Genomic DNA, 25,863 nt, shown 5'->3' with positions numbered 1-25,863 from the left:
CCATTACAATCAATAGTAGATACTGTGTTTTTTGCTCCTTCTACACATATATATATATATATACATATATATATATATATATATATTTATCTCTGTCTTTGTCTTCTTCTTTTGCATAATTACCGTATGTGCCTATGTAGGTACAGAAATACAGCTGATCTCGCCACCTTGACGATTTATATTGATCAACGATTCATGCATTTGTCATTCGGTCAGAAATAACTAAATGTACCAACAGAAAAACACCTCAAAGTGGTGATTGCAGCTGCCAGTGTCCAACTTCTGCCTTCTTGTCATCCTCGACAGAGCTACACCCCAGTAATATCCATTTCTTCTCTTGTTTACAGAACCCCAAGCAATTCCATCTACCAGTTCTTCACCCCACACTCTTTACGGACCAGAGCAGAGTTGTAGCCGGCCATTTTGTAAGCTGAAGCGTAAAAACCATTATCACTGCAACGCGTGTAACCAAGCATTCTCGGAATTGGACAGACTGGTGGCCCACATCGCAAAACACTCGACTGGGGCAATCTTAAGCCAACAGCAACATGAAGTGGGAAGTAGCGGCCAAAACTCGCAACTTCAGAGAGACGCGATTCTGAATCAACAACAGCACGATTACCTCACCCAGTTTTCGGTGCAGAAGCACGAATTTATGGCGCAAAATGCCCAGATTGCTCAGAACGTACAAAACTTTCAAAACATGCAGAGGCAGATCCAGCAAAATCTGACAATGAGTCAGCAGTCGGCCAAGGAGTGCAGCATGACGAAGTCAGGAGACGGTGGCAATATGAACCAGAGGATAGATCAGTTGGCGGCGGCGAGCGGAACCAGCGTTAAACGTGAACCAGCGGAGAGCAATCGCGAAGAAGAAATGATGCATAACGAAAACGGCCAGGCGCAATCACAGTTGATGAATCAGACGCAGTCCCTTCAGCAGCCGTCGATTTCTCAGGGCTTTGAGATTGACCTTAGCCACGGATTCCACTTTCCTAGTCCAGCGGTCATGGCCGCGATGAACCAGCAGTTCGCACTTATGAACCAAGCGTTGCCACCCTTCCTTCAGCATGGCGGGATGTACGCCGGTACTCCGGGACTTATGTTCGCCCCGGGTCTGCCCCCGGGGAACTTTTTACCGCCTTCCAGAGACGAGAACCCATTAGCGTCGCTGGCGGCGAACCTGAACCTTGGTGGTAAGAGGTCCTTGTCTCCCCCTGATAGTAATTCACCGGAAGCGAAGAAACAAAGGTTACATCATTCGATGAGGATGCTGAAGGACGAGCCCGTACCGGAGGGTTACGTGAGGTTCAGATTTAACGAGGACTGTCGTTATCAGCACTGTGGATACCGCGAACACCAGACCCACTTCCACTGTATGCGCCAAGACTGCGGTTACTCCTTTTGTGACAAGACGAGGTTTGTCCAGCACACCGCGCGGCACGAACGTCTTGACACTTTGATGGGAGGTGACTTTCAGCAGTACAGAGCAAACGTACCTTGCGGTAGGCCCCAGTGCGCCTACACCTCTTCTTTGGGATCGATGCAGAACAAGGCGTCGCACTTTCACTGCTTGAAGTGTGACTTTGTCTGCACGGACACAAACAAGGTTGTTGCTCATCGGAGACAGCATGCTAAGTTAGATAGTATTGCCGCAGCTGGTTTCCAGAAATTCACACCCAGTCAACCTTGCGGCGCTGTACAGTGTCAACACTCCGGAAAGCAGACCCATTACCATTGCCTGCAGTGCCAGTATGCGGTCTTGGGACTTGCACAGATGTCAGCGCACAAGTACCGGCACATGGATGGCTAGTATAGCGATTTGAATAAATCCGTTGAACGGCTGATATAAATCGATCGAATTCAACCTTATGTGTTCTGTCGAATACATGTATATATCCCTAAGGGTATATCCGTGTATGAAGCATACCGTGTATAGAGGCTCTTAAAAGACTTACGAATATTCGCCCCCACAGACGGCGAATGCTTGGACGAGGGGTGACGACGACCAAGCATCTGCATCGGCGTTGCTGCGCTGGTCGATGTCAGAAGTATGGACTATCGAATGGTGTAAGAAACAAACAAAAAAAACAAAACATCATACACTAACAGACGTGACGATGGACGAAGGAGGATCAAGATATTGAAGAGCGAAAATAAACGTTATAAATATATAATATAATATGACCTTCCGGGGTAAAAATTTTTTAAGACAATAAGATTATCATTGACGCGATATAGCTTTAGCATGAAAAAAAGACAAACTTTAATATTTAATAAGTATAATAATGTGTAACGTTGTAGAGATATTTACATGGAAGTGTCGTACTATACGGTTTTAGACTCGTAGTGTATAGTTAGTAAAATAGTGAATAGAATTATCATCGAAGGATGAGGCGTAACATACACTGAATCAAATTACTTGATCAAAAACAAACAAGTCGAATTGAATATTCTTCGATCGAGGAAATGACAATTGATTGGAGACGATGGAGATCACCGGACAGACCTTACGATGCCCAAGGTGAAGTATGAACAGTCGAATAAGTCGGTCCGGATTTATACAAAAAGACAAGGAAACAAAAGACAGCCGTATTTATTTTAAATCGTAGATAATACGAAATATGTATATCATAATAGATGAACTAATACTGACTTATGATCATTTATATATTATCGTACTAGATTTATTTCATGGATTAAAAAATCCACGAGGTAATAAAAATATTATTGTATTACGAACAGTATTCAGAAAATTAAATAAAGACTGCCAGACGAAATGAATATGAATAATATTGAGGAGGTGAGAATACGAAACGCGATATACATGGCAAAATGGAAAATTATTATTATTTTTTTTTTTTAATTTTGCGATACAGTATATAACAAGAAAGGTATACTCTGAAATCTAAATCAATTTCATATACTGTGTTGATCAGAGATGAAAAATAAATTTTCTAATATATTTAAATAAAATCATTGATATACACTGTAGGTTTCTTGCGTTGTTTCTATAGGATCATGCTCAAGCGAAACAATATTCTGTACATTCTAGTGTGTAGTTGATGTATTTGAAAGTTGCATGTTGTATGTATACCACAGAATTATAATTATATCGTAATATTGTATCACAATTGTAGGCACGGCGATTATTATTACAAACAAAAATTTTTTTTTTTTCAATTACCGTTTTCGAAAAGCGATTGCGACGTGTGAACAAGACTTGGTGAATATATAGTGTTTTATAGTTTCAGTCTTTATTTTTCTGCCTTTTTGTTTTTGCAAACGGTCGGAGCTATGTATTTATGTATTTGAAGTGAACTAATTAGGGAGACAGACACAGTTTTACATGTATCGCAGATATTTTTTAGATATATAAAGCTAGATATGTGTATACAACTGAATACATACATATATCTTTCTGACTCACGTTAGGGTGCCTTTAGGGTGGTAACACAGTTAGAACCGTGCCTTAGCACCGAGAAACATACATACAGAGATGAAAACGAACTTCTGGCAACTTGAGACAAATAATCTGAATTTAGTGCCTTACACGACAAGAAAAAGTGAAGAAAACAAAAACAAATTGTGAAACGAATAAGGAAATGAAACACGTGACACACCAAATCTGTTTTAAAACCGACAACGTAGGTGTTATGTAAAATTTGTCCTATTTCTCAGATTTTTCACTGACTATTTCCTATCATTACAACTTAATGAATAAAATGAAACTACGTAATGCTGTTGAAAAATTTATCTGTTTCTCTTGTCCGTCCTGTTGAGCGGAATTCACACAATTGTAATGAACAATATAAATTAAAAAAGTTCTGAAGTAAGCAATTATCGGGTGTTTGATCGTCGTATCGTTTAATAGAGAACCGTCAAACGAAGGTGAAAAAAAAAATAAATGTGAAAATTACAAATAGAATAAACGTGAAAATAATAGTCTAATTATATTAATAGTAGCATTCCATAGGAAGTACACACTGATAGTCATCCATCCTAGCCCTTGGCTTACAATTTTCACGCAACAATTGCGATAGTAGTAACTTATACGAATATATATAACCAGTAATCGCGAAGAAAACGGGGGAGAGGAAAAAAGAGAAACATGATGATGATGATGATAATAATTATAATAATAATAACAACAACAACAACAACAACAACAACAACAATAATAATAATAATAATAATAATAATAATAATAATAATAAAAACAAAAAAGAACATGTTAACTGGCATCGGATCCGTGCTTAAAAATGGAAGTCGTAATCACAGAGGGCTAGGCTAGCAGCCATACGAGTGCCATACCACAAATAATAATAATAATAATGATGATAATAATAACAATAATAATAATAATAACGAAATAAATATACTTTTTAGAGAGAGAGAAATCCCTGTAACATATTTATTTAGCGTGTAGATGTATGCATGAGATATATATTATACATATATATATATACATATATATGTATGTATGCATACACATATGAGTATATAGGTGATACAATAAACACATGTATAAATACACCGTTAATTAATATTGTATTTCAACTTAAGTAACAAAAACGAACAAATTCATTCATAAATACGATGCAATTGTCAGGAAAATTGAATCGATTTTTGAACGTAACGTGAATCGATGCCTATGATACGCCCATTTGTATCTACGACACTTACGACTACCTTAGATTTGAAATCAAGTGAATTACAATGTACTCTAGGTTTATTCAGAATACAATGTAAGATCATTAATATTATAATATTTACCGTATGGATGTATAAGAGAGAATCATTATATAATTTTATCCCTTATTAATATTGTCTATTATTATCTATTATCTATTATTATTACTATTATTATTTTAATTTTATTATTATTATTTTATTATTATATTATTATTATTAATAATAATTGATAATATTCTCTAAACCTATTATTGAACCACACATCTTATGTAGCTGTGATTTTGCTTTCAAAAAGTAAAAATTAAAAATATTTATAGCAAAAGAAATCAATTATTCACTGTGGTCGCTCGATTCGATATCCCTGTAAAATCAACTTTGCCAACCACACGTATTGTCCGTAATAAGATTTTGACACATCAATGTGGAATTTCGAGTTTATGGAAGTTCGAGTACGCGTAAAGGCAGGATAAAAATGAGTTTTATCGACCGTTGCTAATTTACAAGTTGCCACGATTACGATCATGATGACGTTAACATTTTTTTCTTTCCGCAAACAAATAGCAATTATCTTAGTTGTTTAGATATTGGTTGACACGTAGAAGTACTAATTCCAGTTTCCAATTGACGCCTGAGCCACCGATACCTGTGTATTTGTGATGAAAACCGCGTCTACAAAATGCTGATGCAAATTTATTCACAAGCTATCTTTTTCGCCATCAACTAAAAACTTTTTACGAGTCACTCATTAATTTGTCTATATTATCTCTTGTTATTATAATTTACTCGTAATGCTGAACATATACATACACTCTGATAACTAACTATTATAATAATCAGAATTATGCATATTTTTACATTGCGCGAAGCCGTAATTGAGACGAAATTACCAGATTATTTACCATAATACGCAATATACAAGCAAAGGACAGATACCCGTTAATTTTGCAGGCTGAATTCTTAGTTTTTATGTCTTCATCGGTTGTAAAATTTATACTAGTTTGCTGGCGTTTTGTTCGGCTTGAAATAATGCTAGTTAACTGGCGACTACTGGTTACAATCCTTCAGCCGAAATAAAATTGCAATTTTATCAACGGCGGCCATATTGTTTTTTTTCTGCGTGCGTTCAAACAGATCTGGTAAATATTCAAGGAATATCTGTTCGTTCACAACTCTAGTCCGATGATACTTTTTATCTCGCGGTGAATAATTCGATGTAAAAAACGATTTGTGCGGTGTCGCGGGTTCAAAAAATACATGTCCATATCGGAAAATTTATTTTCAAGAATTTCTTCATATTATGCGAGTACGCGTAACTTATTTTTATGCCAAGATTGATAGATATATTCTTGGCTCTCTATAGGACTTGATGTCCATTTATGCATAGGTTTAGCGTCTTGACGCGTCGATACTTGAGTTTACCTGGAATCTACCGCAACGACGTTTTGTTTTACGAAAACTATTGTGTGTACTTGTATTGCTTATAATCTTCCAACGTAACGTGTTCCAACATTGACTCTGCATGCTATTATAAAGCCAACATTCTTCGAAATTGTTATACGATTTAACAAACTAAATTTTTCTGCTGCGCCTGGATTACGAATGGTATTTCATTCGTGTTTCATGCCCAAAAAAATGTAAAAAGGTACTTATACTTTGCTTGGACTTTTTTGTTGTGATCAGAACATTATAGATATTATATGTTGACACGAAATAGTACATTTCGTATCCAGGGCGTAAAGAACGACGATCACACGAGAAGTTTAACGTCGTATGTCCGAGACACGAACAATATTTTTTGTCACAGTAGGTGTAAATTATTGTAATTTAGTCGTAAAGTAGTTGATTCGAGTAAATTTATTAAAAATACACTAAGAAAAATTCGGTAACAACTTCTGTAGAATGCAATTTAGTGTCAATATATTACTGTATCTCATGTCGAATTCTCGAATTTACCACAAAATAGTTCTGCAGTAATCGACTTCGACGAATTTTAGTCAATCTTAATACCACCGTTTTTTGCAGTGACCACCTGTCTTATGGTTAAAAATTTTTGGCTTACTTTATGGACCCGATCGCCGGCAGTCGGTCTAAGTTATCTGTAGCTGCCTCTCATCAAACTTCAGAATAATTGCTCTTCTGGTCAGAAAAACTAAGTTTTTGAAAAATAAAAACGACTATTTCCTTCATTTTAAAGGTGAGAGAGATTAGATCAAACTACACATTACTCAGGCATAAAAATTTTGTTGATCGACGTTACGTATACTTTAACGTTCACACGGAATTCGATGTGCTGAATGCACTTAAATATCTTGCCGGTGAGTGTCTGTGTCCGTTAATCAAGTTTTATCGATTAAAGGGAACTAAATTAATTTTGGAACTCGGCATGAATATGGAGAGGAATCTTTTAGTAATCACTTATGCTATCTCTAGCTAGCAGACGCAGGTAGTGATGCCGTTGCTGAGAGTTGCAAAGGCGGACTGTAAAGCCGTTCCTGAATTCCTGAATATCCTACCTATCGCTATGGCTAGGTGCCGATTATTATTGAAAAATGTAGTGAGCCAGTTGGGCGCTATGCGACGGGTCTGCTGTTTTGATCGTCGCTGCGTTGCCAGCTTAAGGTTATTTAGAAGCAAATCACGTGTAATGAAAAAAATTTGAAATTTACACAGTGAGTAGTCGAACATTTGAACTATGTCTCCATAAAATTTCAAGTCAGTTTCGAGCTTATTTATGAAGCAACAAAATCGCAAAGTTGCGTACTCTTTGAGCGGCCAATGATATAGCCTCTAATGGACAGAGTCATGCGCGATCTCAATAAACTCGCGATATATCGGATCGTGCCATTGAACTTTTGTTAAAAAACTAACCAAGTATTCGCTGAAACATTCTACTTCGATCAATACCAATCTTGTTAGCCTTTCGAGAATTTCCGTGAAAATATTGTAACTCATCTAAGCAGTATGTATGTACGACGCCAGACCTGATGCATGAAACCAAAAGATAATATCTATGTCATTTTTTCCTCCCACTCACTTCATAAGTCCAGCACATGATAATTAAGTCACGGTCCACTGTTTGTACCAAGACTGATTATCAGAGTTTTCTCTCTTACCATTAACTTATGTTTTTTTCCTGTTAAAATCGGTTACAACTTCCTTTTAAAAACGACTTCATAACATTTCGAATCCTGAACCATATACGGTATACGGCCAATCTTTACGTGCAGGTCCGTATAATGAAATACAATTAATGCGCACCTGCATCTTGTAACAAAATTTAAAGACGTAAAATGTATAGCCTCCAGAATCATTCGAATGCGTAGTAGTCGCGTACGGTTATCATAGTCATATTTTGAAGTCTGTTTGTTGAAGCATTGATAAATTCCGTCAGTCTGTGGGAGATAAGAATTGTAGTAATCACGTAACCATGCACTGCGATGCACTTTCATGTGTGCGTGCATCATCACACTTTGAGCCCGAAAAAAAATCGGGTCGCTTCAAACTGCAGTTGGAGTAACGCAACTGTTACACCGTTTTATAAATTCATTCTCGATTGAGTTGGCTATTTACCCATGCTTCATTCACATTTTTACAAATCAATATTTGAAACATTAAATACATTTAGATTTACATGAGGCGGTACATAGAAACGCAAAAGCCCTCGACTTCGCAGTCGTTCGCTACTTACATACGCCATGCCGCCATATCGTTATTAATTTCGATGAAAAAATTTGAAAATATTCTCAAAACTATAAAAAATAAAGCCCTAAAACTCAAATTGCTCTGAGTTCTCATTTTCTTTAAAGAAAAACAAAACTCTGAAATATAGGTACGATTTTAGACCGTCCAAGCTGTAAACCTCCTTAATTAAACAATTCCTATTGTTCGTCACGGACAAGTTATAAAGACAACTAAACAATTGTTACAAGCGGCACATTTGGTTTTTTTGGGAAAGGTTGTATTATTCGGGTAATCGTCCACCCGGCCCTCGCCCGTATAAATTTTCGGGCCCTCGGACCTCACAGAACTTTTGCAGGTTCCTAGAACCCCGGACAGGCCGCCTTCAATTCGTGTCGCCCAATTGTTCATAATACAATCGAAAACGGCAGTAGTCACAAAGTGATATTAAATTGGCTGGCGGAGAAAGACCGATTACTGTTCCTCAAGCCTTAAATATTTTGTGAAAATTAATTTGTATTAATTCGAAAACTAGTTCTCAATTAGCCGAGTAACACATCGTTTAAGGGGGGAGCCTGCTTTAGAGGCTTCACAAAATCGATTTTTTCAAGGATTTTTTTGGGAAAGAAAGAAATATCCGATTGAAACGAAACTTTCAGGTTTTATTGTTATATATTTCAGCAGTCTTCTTAAATTTTTTCATCAAGATATATGTCATATTATGCCTGGTACAAGCATTTCACCGAGGCGTCTCGAGTGTGCATTTGTCGTGCGGCGGGAAAGGTGCAGGTCGCAATTTCCATCTGAAACAAAGAACCCAAAAAAATTATTACTTCTCAAAAGTATAGCTTCTAGTTAAACCAAGAAAATTCACCAAAAAGTGAAAAATTCAACAATTTTTCGCAAATTGAAAAAAAAATTCATTTTTTTTGATTAAAAAATTCACTTTAGATTGTTTAAAAAGTGGGTTAATGTTGACTTTCGTAAGGTTTTTTAGGTTCAACTAGAAGAGAATTTAATCCCGAGTACAATGCAATTTGTCTCGTTTCGATAGGACGTTTAGTTTTTTCCCTATGTTTCCTGACAATTAGGAAAAATCGTAAAAATGAAAAACCGAGAAATCGTGCGTCAAAGTTTTCGTATATAAAAAATCGTAATTTTCTTGAACTTACCGCGTTAATATGCTAATCAGCGATTCCTGGTCCATAGAGTTGCCCTTCAGACTCTTCAAAAAACTGGTTCAGACTCTTCGAAAAACTGGTTGAAAACTTCAAAAAACCGCTCGTATACCTGCTCGACGCTTGCTCATTATTTCTTCTGTAACTCCGAAAATATTTCGAATTTGCGTCTGAAATTTAGGGACACATCCTTGGATAGTTTGGGAAGACATTTATGGAAAAAAAAAAAATAGATTTTTTGAAGCCTCCAAACCAGGCTCCCCCCTTAAGCATAGAAAACGATCGGCTGCGCGGTACAATTCTTCCTTATTTGTTATTGTTTCAATTTCTGTTGAATTATTTTCAAAGTATATTATAGTTGTGGTTCTGTTAAGAATACCAGTTTCCAAAAATCACTGTCGTCATCCACTTACACAGAGATACTGTAAGGTCGAAAATATTTACTTACAATAGCTGATCGATTCATTCGGATAATTTACTTATGATGCATACCAATCTCCTCAACAGGCTCCGGTTCTAACAAGACAACGTTACATCCGTAGAGGAGGTGTGATGAAGTTTTGTCAATGTAATCCGACGAAATGATCGTTCGGTACAAAGTTCAGGACTCGTTAAAATATACTATCTCATTTCCAGTATGTATCGAGGATAGTGAAATCGGGACGGTTGTTTGTACAAATCGGATGAAAATGAAACATAGTTTGTATATATATTTTATACACGTATGTTTACCGTAGACACAATATGCCTAAAAGAACGGATTATTTCTGTAATACGTACGTACGTATCAAGCGTTTTCTGTGAAACTCGCCGCTGAATCCCAGCAGATAGGCAACGAAAACTACATTTCGAATACGTAGGGATACGAATTGTTGAGCGGTTGCCTATCTGCTGACGTTCAACGGTAAGTTTCACAGAAAACCTTAGGTTTGAGGTACGCTCAGTGTGAATACATATATCGATGGGTATTTACCTAATTCGTTGAACTGAAACGCTGGGTTTACAATTCCAGTGAATATTCGACATCGATCGAACTACCAGAGGATCATATCCCACGGGTAGACCTAGGTGTAAAATATGGATTATAAAACGGATAGTTATCGGCTTATCCTTGCCGATCATTTGCACAAATCCAGAGGCATAGAAAACTTTGTAGGATTGTTTCAAGGCGTCTACTTTCTTGGATACGGTAAAATTACAATTTGTGTAGTTAAAAGTCCGACTCTGGAAGCAACGCACATACATATTTCCTTCCACACAATGGCGTGAAATTCAACATTTTTTTCCTTTCTTGTTCCGTTTTTTCACGTGAGGATGCGGTCACTGAAGTGCACCGACCTCGGAAGTGCCGCCAGCTGCAGGTTGCTCGATATTGTTGTTAAACAGATCGAGCTGGTCCTCGCCGTTTAAAATAGATCGGGAAACCCCGTGAGATTACTGCGAGCGTGAGTCGAGCCGCGTGCGGCGGCTTTTCATGCGCGCTGCATTCGGTTTGTTTTTGATATTTCGAATCGCGTGGGACCCTCGGAATTTTTGGTCGACGGAAGCAGACGACTGTTGAAACATCATATACAATATCTCTTCCAGGCCAACTCCACTTAAGACTATTGATTCCGTTGTGTGAGTGATCTCGAGTATGTTAATGATTTTACGCCTTTACGTATAGCACAAAAAGATGTCCGCCGATGTTCTACACGTGTGTGAGTATTGCTGCAGAGAAAACTTCAAGACGCTGATCACGCTTTCAGCGCGTGTTTCAGCGTGTTGCATGGGATCTCGCTGCCGAACCACGTGTGCCTAGAATATAAGATAAGTATGGGTGTAAACTGTGGACGAGTTGGGTATCACGCGCACGTGCTCGAGTATATACGTTTCAGCGCGTTAAATATTAAACCGTGTAAAATATTTTACTGCACATAGATGAACGATGCGCATATACTTATGTACACGGTTGATATCTGCAGCCGTTTAATTCGCATTGGCCAATATCCGTGGAACCGTTAGACGCCGATATAGCCATTTGTTGACGTACCAGATCATACACGTAACCGTATATAAGTATTGAGGAGCATTCGAAATATTCCACACGACGTATTTACACTTTGCATACACCCATATGTGTAAAAAATCATAAATTTTTGCATCAACGCTCATCGATCACTAATTGGCTATTTTGCTTTTCAAAATCTGTAGCACGCGAATAACAACCGGATTACGCAATGTGCAGAACATTCAAGCCGCCTGCTCGAAACTGGACAAAATCACTGCTGCCTGGTCGGAAGTGGAATGAAAAGTCGTGAAATATTTCAAACGGAATAGAAACTAACAAACATTGATTTCAATTGGACAAAATCCAATAATGTCGTTTTTCCTATGAATTAAGCTGACGCTTCAACTTGTCAAATTTCAATAGGTTTCGAAGAAGGAATACACGATTAACCGATTGAGACCCTTGAAATATGAATATGAAAGATTTTTTGTCGTTTAAGCAGCATCGTATACGTAATATGTACTATTTTAATCTGGCATCTTTCCAATCTTCCTGCAGCTTGCGATTAACTGCTACTAACAGTTTCTTGAGGGCACAGTCGATGATCTGTTGCGATGATCGGTACAAGTATTAAAACGATCTCAAAATCTACAGACTACGGCGATTAGTCGTGGCGATACTTTTGGGTGATGGCATAATATGTCTCACCGAGAATTAGTTTATTCGAAAATATGACAATCAGTACAACACAGAGAGTGGGAAAGTTGCGCTGACCAATAAAGGATCAAAGTTTCGTCTTTCTCTTCTTGAAATTTCAAAAAAATTCTGAACGGCTGTAAATCGAAACCAAGAAATTGTCCGAGTGGAAAATAAGTCCGAGAACTTGGTCGTTACAGTGGACACTTGTGATTGATAAATTTCCAACCATGATTTTTGTGAATCTTGAAAGGCCCTGAAAAAGCATCGTTTCGACCCGGTAGCTACGTGACTGCGCGAACGTCGTGAGCATTCTTCGTCGCTCTAACAGAGTCCCGGTTATTGGTCAGGGATGGCACAGGGTTCGGGGGAAGCGGGTTCCAGCGCCAATCCCAGAGGGCGGTACAGATATCGACGCTGGCATGGGTGTCTGGAGCGCCCGAAGCAGACAATCAGTAGTTGTTTGGACGTCGCGAGGGATCGTTGTTCGACACCGAGGATAAACAAATAGAACCCGGACCCGAAGGATGGGCATTTTTCGTGAATTTCCCATAGTTTTCAATCTTTATAAAAAGTATAGTTAGACGCAGTTCATTTTATGGAAAATGCGAACTCTCTGCCGGGCCGAATCCCAACTGTAAATAATACACTGTATATTTGGAACGAAGGTTAGTACTGTTCTTGTTCACTTTTATCAACACCGTTGCAATCAGGTATAGGTAGGTATCGTCGATAAGTATTCAGGATTTCCGGTAATGCTTGTCATCATTGCTTAAAGTCGCTGTTAATTGATTCATCTTAAATAATAACAATTATGTGTGGTTGTTTGACTAATGAATGTTCAAGTAATTTCTAGCATGAGTGATGTTATTTATACTATTTGCAGCCATTCAAGGTTGTTATTGTTGTTTGTCAAATTCAAATGTTCGGTAGAATTGACATTTTTAGACTGTTATTTTTGCAGTCGGACTAGTAGAAGTATACTCGACATTACCGATGCTACATAAAATCTCTTGGAACATGTTTTGTCTGCAATTGTGTTGCTCGTGCCTCCATTTCACAATAATATATTGTGTTTTGCTTTTGAAATGATGATAATAGTAATATATCCGTGGTCAAACAACACATTAAATTGAAAACATCGTTACATAGACTCATGGTCAGTAATGATGTTTATAAATGTGTATATATATATATATAGGGCATTCCATGACATTTCTCTATTTTTTGTATGAAAGTGAATGGCGAAAAACGGAATCCCAATTTATTTTTTATCATTTTTGACCCAGCGTGTCTAAAGTATAATTTAAAAATTTGAAACAAAAACCCCTACTTTCTAAAATATGAAAAGAATCAGCAAATTTTTGACACTTATTAGAAGATGGAGATTTCATAACCTCAAAAGATAAACAAGAAAAATAGAAAAAGAATATTTATTATTATTCGGTTGAATTTTTTAGATATAAATGTACATTGATATTATGTCTGAAATGCAGCAAGATAATAATAACATTTTTTTTCTAATATCACAATGTACATGGATCTTTAGTCAGAAATGCAATACAATAACAATAACATTTTTTTTTTTATATCAAAATGTACATTGATCTTATCTCAAAAATGCAATTCGGTAATAATAATGTTTATTATTTTTTTCTTGAAGTTATCTCCACCTTCTAATACGTGTGAAAATTTTTTTCATATCTTGTAAGATTTTTCTAAATTTTTTCACATTCAAGGAAGTAGGAGTTTTCATTTCAAATTTTTAAATTATACTTGAGATACGCTGTGTCAAAAATATGTAAAAAAAATTGGCATTGCGTTTTTCGTCATGCACTTTCATACAAAAAAATTATAAAGCCGATCTGAAACATCGACTTAGAACCTTGATCGAGATGTCACGGAATGCCCCGTGTATATTGTATAATCCAATAACTCCATTTGTGACGCATACCTACATATAATACAGACAGAGAAGGCCTGCGTTAGCCAACGTATGATCGAACCATATTCGGTAAAAATATTTGTTCGTTTAAAATGCGAATTGTTATAGTTAGATCATGTGAGCGACGTTTTGACACTCACAGTGCAAACTATTGAACTGATCAGTTTTTTTTTACTCGAAAAAACACTAGTTTCGCCATACTTGTATCAGCTATGTAAATATTAGTTGCCTCTAAAAATCTCCTCTATTGGCCTTGGATTTGGCCCGACGATGTATTGTGCAGAATCGTAAAAAATATGTGCGTGTGTGTGTCTGTGTATTATATATACAAATTCATAAAATGCAGTATCAAAGTCGGTTCGGAAATTGCATGCCTGACGCACAGAGATGACCTCTACTGCAATTTTCAATTGGCTATGTAGGATCATCAGTTTCCTTGATCTTGACTCGGATTGAACTCAAATCGGCGCCCGAGGATTGACAAGGAAAACAAATATCTATACGTACTGTTCGCATCATAGTCGGTATTACACTGTATATAGCTCGTCGTGTATCGTAATATAGTACGCATCACGCATCTCACAAGATCGGTGAAAAAACGTGTTCACAAGCTGGGTCTTAACTGGTTCATTTTTGTGACCGTGGAACTAGGGTCGCGACGTTTAATGGCTGTAATCTTGGGTCAAAAGTTATCGCGCGTTTCAACTTTTTATCCAGCATGCATTTCGAATATTTCTCCCAACTGGCTGACAACCAGTGTGAGTTGAGACTTCGATTTGTTCAACATTACCGATGGCAGTCCCGACGGATGATTCGCTATTGTAATTCCATGAATTACCATAAAAAAGTAAGACATGTCGCCATTATTAGTTGATCAGGGAATACGTATTCATTGAACCACATCTAATAATTAATTATAGCTGTACAGCAAGTTTGGTCTTTACGCTCATCCTCTACATTTTTTTAAATTATATATCTCTCATCTGCTTATTAATTTCAAGTAATTACTGTTTCATCCGTAGAGAATTTTGGTCACAATATTTTGATTAACTGTGCATGGAGATTTTCTTATGTAATTTCTTTTTTTCTGAATTTAAAATAATTTTTTTTTTTTATTTTCATCTTGTAGATTACTGTTCAAGAGTGAAGCTCATACATGACTAAATGCTCAATGTCTGTACTATATTCTTCTCCACTTGAAACTTCTCTATACTACCACATAATTACATACTAAAATTTAACAATAGCATGATTTTGACGAAATTCCTACAAGTAACGTAAATGACGCTTCGAAATTTTAGATTATTATTGAGGAAACTTTATTTTTTGTTACAGCCAAGTCATTACCAGCTCTTTACCTTCGCATTTACACCAAGCGCAACGATAATAATAATTGCTGAAGTGTTGACATTGGCGGATCAGAAATAATACTCTGCAAAAAAGCATCATGAGCGAGAGTACCGAGTCGGTGAAAAAACAGTCTTTACCGATCATCGAGCAGAGACACACGCTGGTACGGCGTGTTTCTGACATGTTCAGAGGTAAATTTCTAAGACATCTTTTTTGCCTCGATGCGTCGTTACGTTTGGGAACAATATACATGTATACACATTGTATGCATACAGTGAGTCACAAGGTGTCTCGGATACGCTTATGTCCACATGACCATGAATTGCGTGTTTTTCATTTCCCTGAGTGATCTCGATTCTCTCTATACGACATTTTGCGATCTGCATATGTTCTGCCTGTCTGCGAGTAATAAAATTGCACGCGGCGCGGTGCTGGATAAATATGAAAATAAAATAACCACTTGCTATGTCTACGGTGATGCTGGCAAACATGATCATAATAATACGACTCTATAATTAAATACATATTTTTTTTATCAGTAGAGTAAAGCCCAAAGTGCATGTAATAATTACTGTAAATTGCAAAGCTCTGTGCAGGCGTATCCGAATCTGGCTTAGCGATAAATTTTTCAACTACGAAATGAAGGAATGAGTATAAAAAGCGTTGGCAAGGCGTGTTTCGGCAAAGAAATTTCCAACTTTAACAACTGACAATCTATTATATTTTTTGTATATGAGCGACGAGGAATGACGAGAAAAAACTTGAAGCAATTTTGGTATTTACACCTTGTTCCGTGGTTATAAAACTTCGGGTGTTATTTTCTTTCAATTATTGCACACTGAGAAAAGAAATCAGCGTGAATTTTGCATGTGATAAAAAAATAATTACTCGCTGGAATTTATTCTTGATACTTTAATCTGTTTTGCGTTGTATGAAGCGGATTAAAAATTATCCGGTTAAAACTTGAAACTGGAGAAACTGGAGTCGTATTCATTTACTCGTGATAATGTTCGTTTTGTAAATATGATATTGAGTTTCACACTTTCTATGTAAAGTTGCGGTTATCACGGGTTCTTTCATCATACACAGATATCTATGACCTATCATTTTATCGAGTTTGTGCTTCAGCTTGACATTCTGATTATCCTTTACAGATGGAAAATCGAGCGGACCTCCACTCCTCTTTCGTCACGCATCAATGCAGCGCCTTCGTCATTGCTGCCAGAATTTGAACCTGTTTCCGTACCTGCTGTACTCATTCGGCAATTCGAAGTCTCATCCCACTGTAAAAAAACTCCACAGAAACTTCATACTGCTGATGCACACCCTTTCGATAATCATACAGAGCATGCTGAACTCGATACTCCAGTCGACCCCAGTGAAGAATTCCGTCCGTTTCGCAATCGGGTTCCAGCGAGTTCTTCTCAAACACCTCCATACGCAAGGATCGACCAGATCCTCCGAGGCTTTCGCATCACTTCGACGGACCTCCAAGTCACCGCAGACGACGCAAGAAATAAAAAATGAAGAAGAAGAGAAGTTTGCAAAGTTCAAACCACGTGAACGGAAGAGGATCTCCCTTGTTCTTACGCTGGCCGTGTACTTTGCTCTTCTAGTACTCGCCTCTCAGCTCGTTGGTATCATCAGTGTTATGCTCGTTGGCAAATATCCACCTGGTTTCATATTCCTAATGTTAGCTCTACTCTTCCTTGGATATATCACTTTGAAAATAATGGCATTCGACAAAGGGGGCCATGGATTCAAAGAACAGAAGAGGAAAGCTGAGTGATACTTCACCCTAGTCTTTAGAATTTTTTACCAGCTTTCATTTTTTAAGAATATTTTGTAAATTTAGCTGTAACAACTGGCATGTTCAGAAATTACCACATTTCTGTATTCTATTCGATACGTTATCTCCTCACCCTCAAAACTGCAGTTCTCCTCTGCAGACCGTAATCTGCGATAAATATTATCGTGCTGTGACGAAAGCTTACATCACGTGAATGATATTCATTCTTAAAAAATTCGTTATCATTTATCGTATTGAAGATGTAACTAAATTATGAGTTTACAGATTAAACATCCATTTGAAAATATTTTTGTGCCAGCTGTAGTGGTAGAAAATTAACTGACTGAATATACTACTGGTATCGATATATCGAAAATATATTTCGAGATGAGCTCTGAACGTCTTCAACGTCATATGAGAAACTTATTTGATCAATCCATTTTGTGCTCTCATGAAACGTCGGTAGTTTATGAAAATGTGATAAATACGTGATTCCAGATTAATGTGCACGCAGAGTTTGCTGATCTTTCAGATATGATCGGTATCGTTAACTCGATTATACCTTAGTTTGAATTTCCACAGATCAAGTCAGATTAAAATCACATACACATTTTTCGAGCGAATTCCAGATGTTTTCTATCAAATCCTAAACAGCAAATTTAGAATGGACTCGAGTGCTTCGTACATGGAAACATGCAAATGGTTCTCGTGATAATGTTATTAACATGTGTGCAAGTTGTGTTGGAAGTAATTTTAAAAGGCAAGGCTCGGATTAAAGCTACAAAGTGGTATATATTAATTTACTTTGTTGGCATAAGACTAAGCACTGCTTTGTGGCTCTGATTTGTAAATAAATATTTCACAAGTAAGTTGGGCTTTGTCATTAAAAATTATCTGATAGACCTTCGATCTCTAAATTTTTACTAACGTTAGAAACGCTATATTGGACTAGTAATTATTCAAACTTCTGATACACTGAGAAAAGCGAACTTCCTCGCTAAATACGTCGCCATGTTGCATCAGAATTGTTGTACATGATTTTTATATCAATCTTGCCTTGTGAACAAGATTTTTGCAAGTTTCTGTTGTAAAATCTGAAAAATTCATTCTTCACGCGAACTGGCGATTACGCGCAATGTTGTGATTTGCGAAATAACGTCGGTATAGTGTTTAACCCTTTCGCTACGGACGCATTCTACGTCGCGCCGTCCCCGCTGATCGAGCAGTCGCGGCAGGCGTCCGTACTTGCGGAACAACTGCAAGCGCCCGTCAGACGCACAATACCACGCTATCTTACGCAGAGCGAGTGCAGTCGCTCGTAAAAAAAATGCTTAAAAAATTATAACATAATGTTGGGTTACCATGGTCACCGTTCGTACATAACGAGCGTCAAATGTTGGGTTACCATGGTCACCGCTCGGACAGAGCGAGCGTCGGGCGTTGGGTGACTACAGTCACCGTTAGGGCCGAAAGGGTTAAACAAATTGATTTTAGAAAAGATGTCCGTAACAGCATCGGACCAGCGGCTGAAAAATATCAAAGAAATTTCAGCATAAAACTATTCCTGGTGTCGGAAAATCATTTGGGCCAAGGAGGTAGCTGAAAAACAGGGGTTAATTGATTGATTGCGTCATCGATACTGGGTGCGTGGGCGCATACAATGCCTGCTAGCCCAAAAAGGCGTGCAGGGGCTTGCTTCTGCCGTTGACTGAAGAATATAAAGACAGTTGCCCTAATGGGCTTTGGTGTCACAAATGAAAATCGTCATGCGATTGCGCCCCCTGAGATGTTGCATCAGTAGAGTTGAGAGCGTATTGCAGAATATCACAGAGTTACCGGTTTCAAGATAATGCTGGCTGCATTCGCATTCCGAGTAACAAAGTCTTCGCAATTGTTAGCTCAAGCCAGTACTTAACCTGTGTGTACTTACCGACTTGTCGGCGATACAAAAAATTAATAATAAGAACAAATTTCTTCCAAAATTCGTAGCAAAACAGTGATTTAATTAAAGTATAGGTACCCGACAGAAGAATGTATCGTCTACTCGTATAACATGAAAATAGAAGAATTATTCATTTCAAAATGGGATTCTATTCCGCACGCGTTCGATGTATTTCGTAACATTAATATTCATAATTATTCCAACAACTTTTCATTTGCTCTCTCGATCTTGAATTTTCGTAGGCATAGAATCAAAACGCTGTTTTAGCTAGTCGCAAGTAAAGTATCTACGTTGGGTAGAGAAGCAGAATTGTTTTTCGAAGAGCGTTCGGATGGAAAGAAATTTGGAGTAACTGTAATACATCACAGATGCGCTAATTTTGATTAAGATTGAATAGATATTTCGTATATGAGACGGTATTTAACGCAGTGTCCTGATTAAAAGGCCTAAAAAGGTGATTGTTGTAGATTTTTTTTTCATAGGGAGAGAAAGAACAAAGCTTCTTAAAACTTTGTATGTAATTTAACACACATTTGAAAGGTACGAGCAGTAATTTTTATCATCTAACTGTCGCAGAACGGCAGCGTTATTAGCCGACCCGTTCACTGAAGAATATAACTACAGTCAACGGCTGTCCATCGAAGGCCCTAGCCGCTTGAATCTGGGATTGGCAGGAAAGATAAAGTGCGTATTTCTTGTCTGATTGTGAAATGTGAAAACTAGTATCATTATACATCATGAAATATCATCATACATCACACATCTTACATCACGAGACATCATACATCACACATCATACATAGTATGAAAGTTCGAAACCAGAGTTTGGATGTTCGGATGTTCAGAAAGTACGTCACACAATTTTTTTTTCTCTTGACGTCATCAACCTAAATTCAGCTAGCCGGATTCCTCAGTCTGGAAACAACCGCGCAGTAGAGAGGACGGATGAGAATCGCGCTCCGCAGATTTCGAGTGCCGGGTTCTCAGCCTCTTGGATCCTGCGCTCCGGGTCCGCTTTCTGGTGAAACTCGACTGCCGGGACAAGCGCTACGTAGTTTCTGAGCTCCAGGTCCGCTACCTGGTGGAACTCGACTTCCAGGACAAGCGCTCCGTAGTTTCTGAGCTCCAGGTCCGCTACGTCGTGAAACTAGACTTCCGGGACAAGCGCTCCGTAGTTTCTGCGCTTCAGGTCCGCTACCTGGTGAAACTCGACTTCCGAGGTATAACTCGAGGTGGTTATCGGTGGTTGTTGGAGGTGGTTGGCGGTGGTTTGAAGTGGACGAGGAGGGGAACGAGGAAGACGAGGAGAACAAGGTGGACGAGGAGGACGAGGATTTGTGCTCGGTGAGTAAAACATTTTTATAATATTTGATGGCAATTGTAATAATATTTCATCCGAAATATTACAAACTTGTCACGTTTACAATAAATTATTTCAATTCATTTTTCGCGGAAGCACATATTTAGTAGCTATAAATGCGATAATTAAATTTATTATATTATTTAATAATTAATTAATTATACTAATCTTTACACAATATTTTTGATGTGTTCTTATACTGAAAATATTTATAACCATTTCAGGTATAACCCGAAATGGTTGCCGGTGGTTGTTGGAGGTGGTTGGAGGTGGACGAGGAGGAGGACGAGGACGACGAGGAGAACAAGGTGGACGAGGAGGACGAGGATTTGTGCTCGGTGAGTAAAACATTTTTATAATATTTGATGGCAATTGTAATAATATTTCATCCGAAATATTACAAACTTGTCACGTTTACAATAAATTATTTCAATTCATTTTTCGCGCAAGCACATGTTCAGTAGCTTCAAATGCGCTAATAAAATTGATTATATTATTAATTAATTAATTAATTATATCAATCCTTGAACAATATTTTTGATGTGTTCTTATACTAAAAATATTCATTACTATTCAAGGTATAACCCGAGGTAGTTCGCGGTGGTTCCGGGTGATCGAGGTGAGCGAGGAAGAGGACGAGGATGACGAGGACTTGTACACTGTGAGTATAACATTTTTATCATATTCATTAGAGTAGGAGTAGGATCAGGAAGTAGGAGTAGTAGGAGTAGAAGTAGATGTATGCGGGGTGGGGCGGGGAGGGAATATTATCATATCAAGTTATCAGTAATAAGCAATTGCGGGTAAAATATTAGCTTACTTTTGTAAGTATTTATGAATATAGCATCCATGAATATTCATTGTTGGTATATAAGATCTGGCAACGTACGTACTTTCTGTAAGAGACTTTGAAGATTTTCAACATAATTATGTTTCAGTTCTGTGCCCCACCTAGTGATCCACTAGTACATATCCTCCGACGTGACATCGCTGTGCTACGTATAAAGAAGAAAAGATTTATTAAAATGCAAATTGCTCCTCTCTTCTTGCCATTGTGCTTTCAGCCATTGTTGTGCTGTGTGTTTAAAATTTAGGACAGTATATAATATAGAATAACAGGTATAGCTACGAATACAGCACTGCAATAAATCTTATAGAAATGAGCTCTCATTGAGATTTATCTGTATTTATAACTCGACGCGAGAAGGCAAAAATCAATGTAATGCCATCTGTAAGGTAATTGGACTCGTATTTGCACTACCAGAACTCGTTGGGCATTTTGCGGTGAAGTTTGAAAAATTGTTGTACAAGAAATTGAATAACTGTAAAAATGGATAAAAAATATTATCTCTAATAGTGAATGTAGCTAATACAGCTTTAACCGTATATTGATTATGTTAATGATCTATTGTGATACGATCGGAATTAGATAAGCTCTCTAAATACTCTTTTCTAGACTATTAATTTATATGATGTATATGTAAATGTATATTTCTTCAGTTTGTACAATCACTGCACTAGGATTACCCTTGCCATGTTTTAATGGTGCGTTTGTGTAATTTGTATATTATTAACCTTACGTTTTACTCTATTTGCGACAAGTTGTGAGTGTTTCTAATTTCTTGGCAATTATTTATGTACATGTATGTGTATATATTTATATGTATACTTATGCACGTGTATATACATATATGCACATATTTAAAACTAGACTTTTACAATAAACACAGAGGTTGTAGTATATTCACATACGGATTTCTGTGTATGGGTATACTTGAACTAAAATATCCTTATCTCTAATGCGGAGTTCTTCGTAATTCGCATTTGTTCTCGTAACCCAATGTCCTACATACAATGGCAAAAATCGAGATCCAACTTAACTGAGTCTCAAAGCCCTGTTGACATAAAAGCAGCTGTTTGATAGAAATTATAGTTTATAGTTAACACAGTCCATTGCATGATATTTCATTATAAATACATATGTTTCAATGTATTTAGGAATAATTTATCAAATATACAAAGGTCATGTACAAATAATAAATGAATTCGACCGCAGTTTGATGTATTCATTAGAGCTTTAACAATAAATTTAAGCTTTGTTACTTCTTTTATTTTATTATGGATAATCAAAAACATTTCCGACTATTCGTGCTGTGGAAGCATGGGGATTAAACCAAATGTAGCAAAAGATTAGAAACAGTGTATGTAGAGTACGGGTATTTTTCTAACAATGCAAACACGTGCCGCTAGCTTAGTTTTGACATATCTAGAATACCACGCCTTGCGAATTAGCTTTCCGGACAGAGATGAATGATGAATTTTAAGGACTGCATTATCGTTGTTGAATACTCTATGCCTCATGGGAAAAGAAAATCTGTAACGATAAAATTGATGCACCGGATCATCGTCGACTTTAACTTTTGAAATGTCCTACCATTTCCGAACACCTCCAACCATCCTATTTACCTATATTACTAGATTAGCTATGATACGAAAAGAGAAGAATTATTCATTTCGAAATGGGATTCTATTCGACGCGCGCTCGATGTATTCCATAACATTAGTATTCATAATTATTCCAACAACTTTTCATTCGCTCTCTCGATCTTGAATTTTCATAGGCATAGAATCGAAACGCTGTTTTAGCTGGTCGCAAGTGAAGTATCTGCGTTGGGTGGAGGAGCAGAATCGTTTTTCGAAAAGTATTCGGATGGAAAAAAATTCAGAGTAACTGTAATACATCACGGATGCGCTAATTTTGAACGAGATGAAATGGATGCTTCGTATATGAGACGGTATTTAACGCTGCGTAGTGGTTTAAAGACCTGAAAAGGTGATAGAGAGAGAAAGAACGAAGCTTCTCAACACTTCGAGTGTATTTTAACACACATTTGAAAGATACGAGCGAAATTTTTCATCATCCAACTGTCGCAGAACGGCAGCGTTATTAGCTGACCCGTTCACTGAAAAATATATCTTCAGTCAACGGCTGACCATCGAAGGGCCTGGCCGCTTGAGTCTGGAATCGGCAGGAGAGATAAAGTGCGTATTTCTTGTATGAAACGTGAAAACTAAAATCATTATACATCATATCATATCATCATACATCATACATCATACATCATACATCATACATCGTACATCGTACATCATCATACATAGTATTAAAGGTCGAAACTAAAGTTTGGATGTCGGATGTTCAGAAAGTGACGTTACCGATCTGAAATCAGCTAGCCGAATTCCTCAGTCTGGAGACAACCGCGCAGTAGAGCGGACGGATGAGAGTCGCGCTCCGCAAATTTCGAGTACCGGGTTCTCAACCTCCCGGATCCCGCGTTTCGGGTCCGCTACGTATTTCGAGTACCGGGTTCTCAACCTCCCGGATCCCGCGCTTCGGGTCCGCTACGCGGTGAAACTCGACTTCCAGGATAAGCACTCCGTGGTTCCTCGTTCGTGTTTACAATAAATTATTTAAATTCGTTTTTCGCGCAACCCCAAATTCGGTAGCTGTCAGTCCGCCAACAAAATTTCTCGACTTCCAGGATAAGCGCTCCGTGGTTCCTCGTTCATGTTTACAATAAATTATTTCAATTCGTTTTTCGCGCAACCCCAAATTCGGTAGCTGTCAGTCCGCTAATAAAATTTCTCGACTTCCAGGATAAGCGCTCCGTGGTTCCTGGTTCGTGTTTACAATAAATTATTTAAATTCGTTTTTCGCGCAACCCCAAATTCGGTAGCTGTCGGTCCGCTATCAAAATTTCTCGACTTCCAGGATAAGCGCTCCGTGGTTCCTGGTTCATGTTTACAATAAATTATTTCAATTCGTTTTTCGCGCAACCCCAAATTCGGTAGCTGTCAGTCCGCTAATAAAATTTCTCGACTTCCAGGATAAGCGCTCCGTGGTTCCTGGTTCGTGTTTACAATAAATTATTCAAATTCGTTTTTCGCGCAACCCCAAATTCGGTAGCTGTCAGTCCGCTAACAAAATTTCTCGACTTCCAGGATAAGCGCTCCGTGGTTCCTCGTTCGTGTTTGCAATAAATTATTCAAATTCGTTTTTCGCGCAACCCCAAATTCGGTAGCTGTCAGTCCGCTATCAAAATTTCTCGACTTCCAGGATAAGCGCTCCGTGGTTCCTCGTTCATGTTTACAATAAATTATTTCAATTCGTTTTTCGCGCAACCCCAAATTCGGTAGCTGTCAGTCCGCTAATAAAATTTCTCGACTTCCAGGATAAGCGCTCCGTGGTTCCTGGTTCATGTTTACAATAAATTATTTCAATTCGTTTTTCGCGCACGCCCAAATTCAGTAGCTGTCGGTGCGCTAATAAAATTTCTATAACTTTACTATCTTCTCATAATCTTTTTGGTAAAATATGTCGATAAAAAATTCATATCAAACCTTACACATTATTTTTGATTTTTTCTCACGCTGAAAATATTTATTAGTATTCGAGGTATAACTCGAGGTGGTTGGCGGTTTTCGTTGGAGGTAGTTTGGGGTGGTTGCGGGTAATCTCGGTGATTCAGGAGGAGGGGGACGAGGACTTGTGCTCGGTGAGTAAAACACTTTTATAATATTTCATGGCAATTGTAATTATATTTTATCCGAAATATTACAAACTTTCACGTTTACAATAAATTATTTCAATTCATTTTTCGTGCAAGCACATATTCAGTAGCTATGAATAATCTTATACAATTTATTATATTATCAATTAATTAATTAATATTCCTATAATATTTAATGGCAATTGTAATTATATTTCATCTGAAATATTACAAACTTGTCACGTTTACAATAAATTATTTCAATTCATTTTTCGTGCAAGCACATATTCAGTAGCTATGAATAATCTTATACAATTTATTATATTATTAATTCATTAATTAATATTCCTATAATATTTAATGGCAATTGTAATTATATTTCATCTGAAATATTACAAACTTGTCACGTTTACAATAAATTATTTCAATTCATTTTTCGTGCAAGCACATATTCAGTAGCTATGAATAATCTTATACAATTTATTATATTATTAATTAATTATTTAATCAATTACTCAATTATATTAATCCATACACAATATTTTCGATGTGTTCTTATACTGAAAATATTTATTACTATTCAAGGTATAACCTGAGGTGGTTGAAGGTGGTCGGAGATGGACAAGGAGGAGGACGAGGAGGACGAGGATTTGTGCTGGGTGAGTAAAACACTTTTATAATATTTGATGGCAA

General features: G+C 37.4%; 2 protein-coding genes and 2 long non-coding RNA genes across 9 annotated transcripts in view; 3 read left to right on the top strand and 1 right to left on the bottom strand.

Annotated features, from left to right (window-relative positions):
* The window catches only part of LOC124221226 (zinc finger protein castor homolog 1), a 75,397-nt gene extending 70,579 nt beyond the window's left edge, over nt 1-4,818 (top strand). For all 4 annotated transcript variants that reach the window (XM_046630989.2, XM_046630988.2, XM_069136972.1 and 1 more), the window contains 2 exons: nt 348-1,805; nt 1,974-4,818. In XM_046630989.2, coding sequence (XP_046486945.1) covers nt 348-1,805; nt 1,974-1,999 — 1,484 coding nt within the window. In that variant the 3' untranslated portion in view covers nt 2,000-4,818. The remainder of the gene's footprint in view (nt 1-347; nt 1,806-1,973) is intronic.
* Nucleotides 4,819-9,055: 4,237 nt separating this feature from the next.
* LOC124221235 (uncharacterized) lies at nt 9,056-11,037 on the bottom strand. Its single transcript, XR_006883774.2, has 4 exons — nt 10,522-11,037; nt 9,997-10,296; nt 9,543-9,687; nt 9,056-9,173 (listed from the first exon to the last, which is right to left on the bottom strand). It is a non-coding gene; the product is annotated as an uncharacterized lncRNA (long non-coding RNA).
* A 1,645-nt stretch (nt 11,038-12,682) lies between these two features.
* LOC124221335 (uncharacterized) lies at nt 12,683-18,187 on the top strand. Of its 2 annotated transcripts, none has more exons than XM_046631232.2 (3): nt 12,683-12,902; nt 15,515-15,720; nt 16,684-18,187. In XM_046631232.2, exons 2-3 carry the CDS (start codon nt 15,627-15,629, stop codon nt 17,316-17,318), a joined length of 729 nt encoding a protein of 242 aa, XP_046487188.1. In that variant the 5' UTR covers nt 12,683-12,902; nt 15,515-15,626; the 3' UTR covers nt 17,319-18,187. The 2 variants fall into 2 exon arrangements, with proteins under 2 accessions (XP_046487188.1, XP_046487189.1); XM_046631233.2 differs by lacking the exon at nt 12,683-12,902 and adding an exon at nt 14,859-15,026.
* A 1,585-nt stretch (nt 18,188-19,772) lies between these two features.
* On the top strand, nt 19,773-22,928 carry LOC124221007 (uncharacterized). 2 transcript variants are annotated; one of them, XR_011177470.1, is made up of 5 exons: nt 19,773-19,944; nt 20,158-20,604; nt 20,845-20,958; nt 21,199-21,281; nt 21,559-22,928. It is a non-coding gene; the product is annotated as an uncharacterized lncRNA (long non-coding RNA). The 2 variants fall into 2 exon arrangements; XR_011177469.1 differs by having other exon boundaries at nt 19,785-20,604.
* The last annotated feature ends 2,935 nt before the right edge of the window (nt 22,929-25,863 follow it).

The sequence above is a fragment of the Neodiprion pinetum genome, chromosome 6 (assembly GCF_021155775.2).
Source record: "Neodiprion pinetum isolate iyNeoPine1 chromosome 6, iyNeoPine1.2, whole genome shotgun sequence".
In the NCBI taxonomy this organism is placed as follows: Eukaryota; Metazoa; Arthropoda; class Insecta; order Hymenoptera; family Diprionidae; genus Neodiprion; species Neodiprion pinetum.
This window is presented reverse-complemented; position numbering and strand designations above follow the sequence as displayed.

Excerpts from the sequence above, each read along its gene's own strand:
- LOC124221335 (XM_046631232.2), top strand. The coding sequence starts at position 15,627 with ATGAGCGAGAGTACCGAGTCGGTGAAAAAACAGTCTTTACCGATCATC. Across the intron at positions 15,721-16,683 it reads TGTTTCTGACATGTTCAGAG|ATGGAAAATCGAGCGGACCT; the intron begins GTAAATTTCTAA and ends TATCCTTTACAG.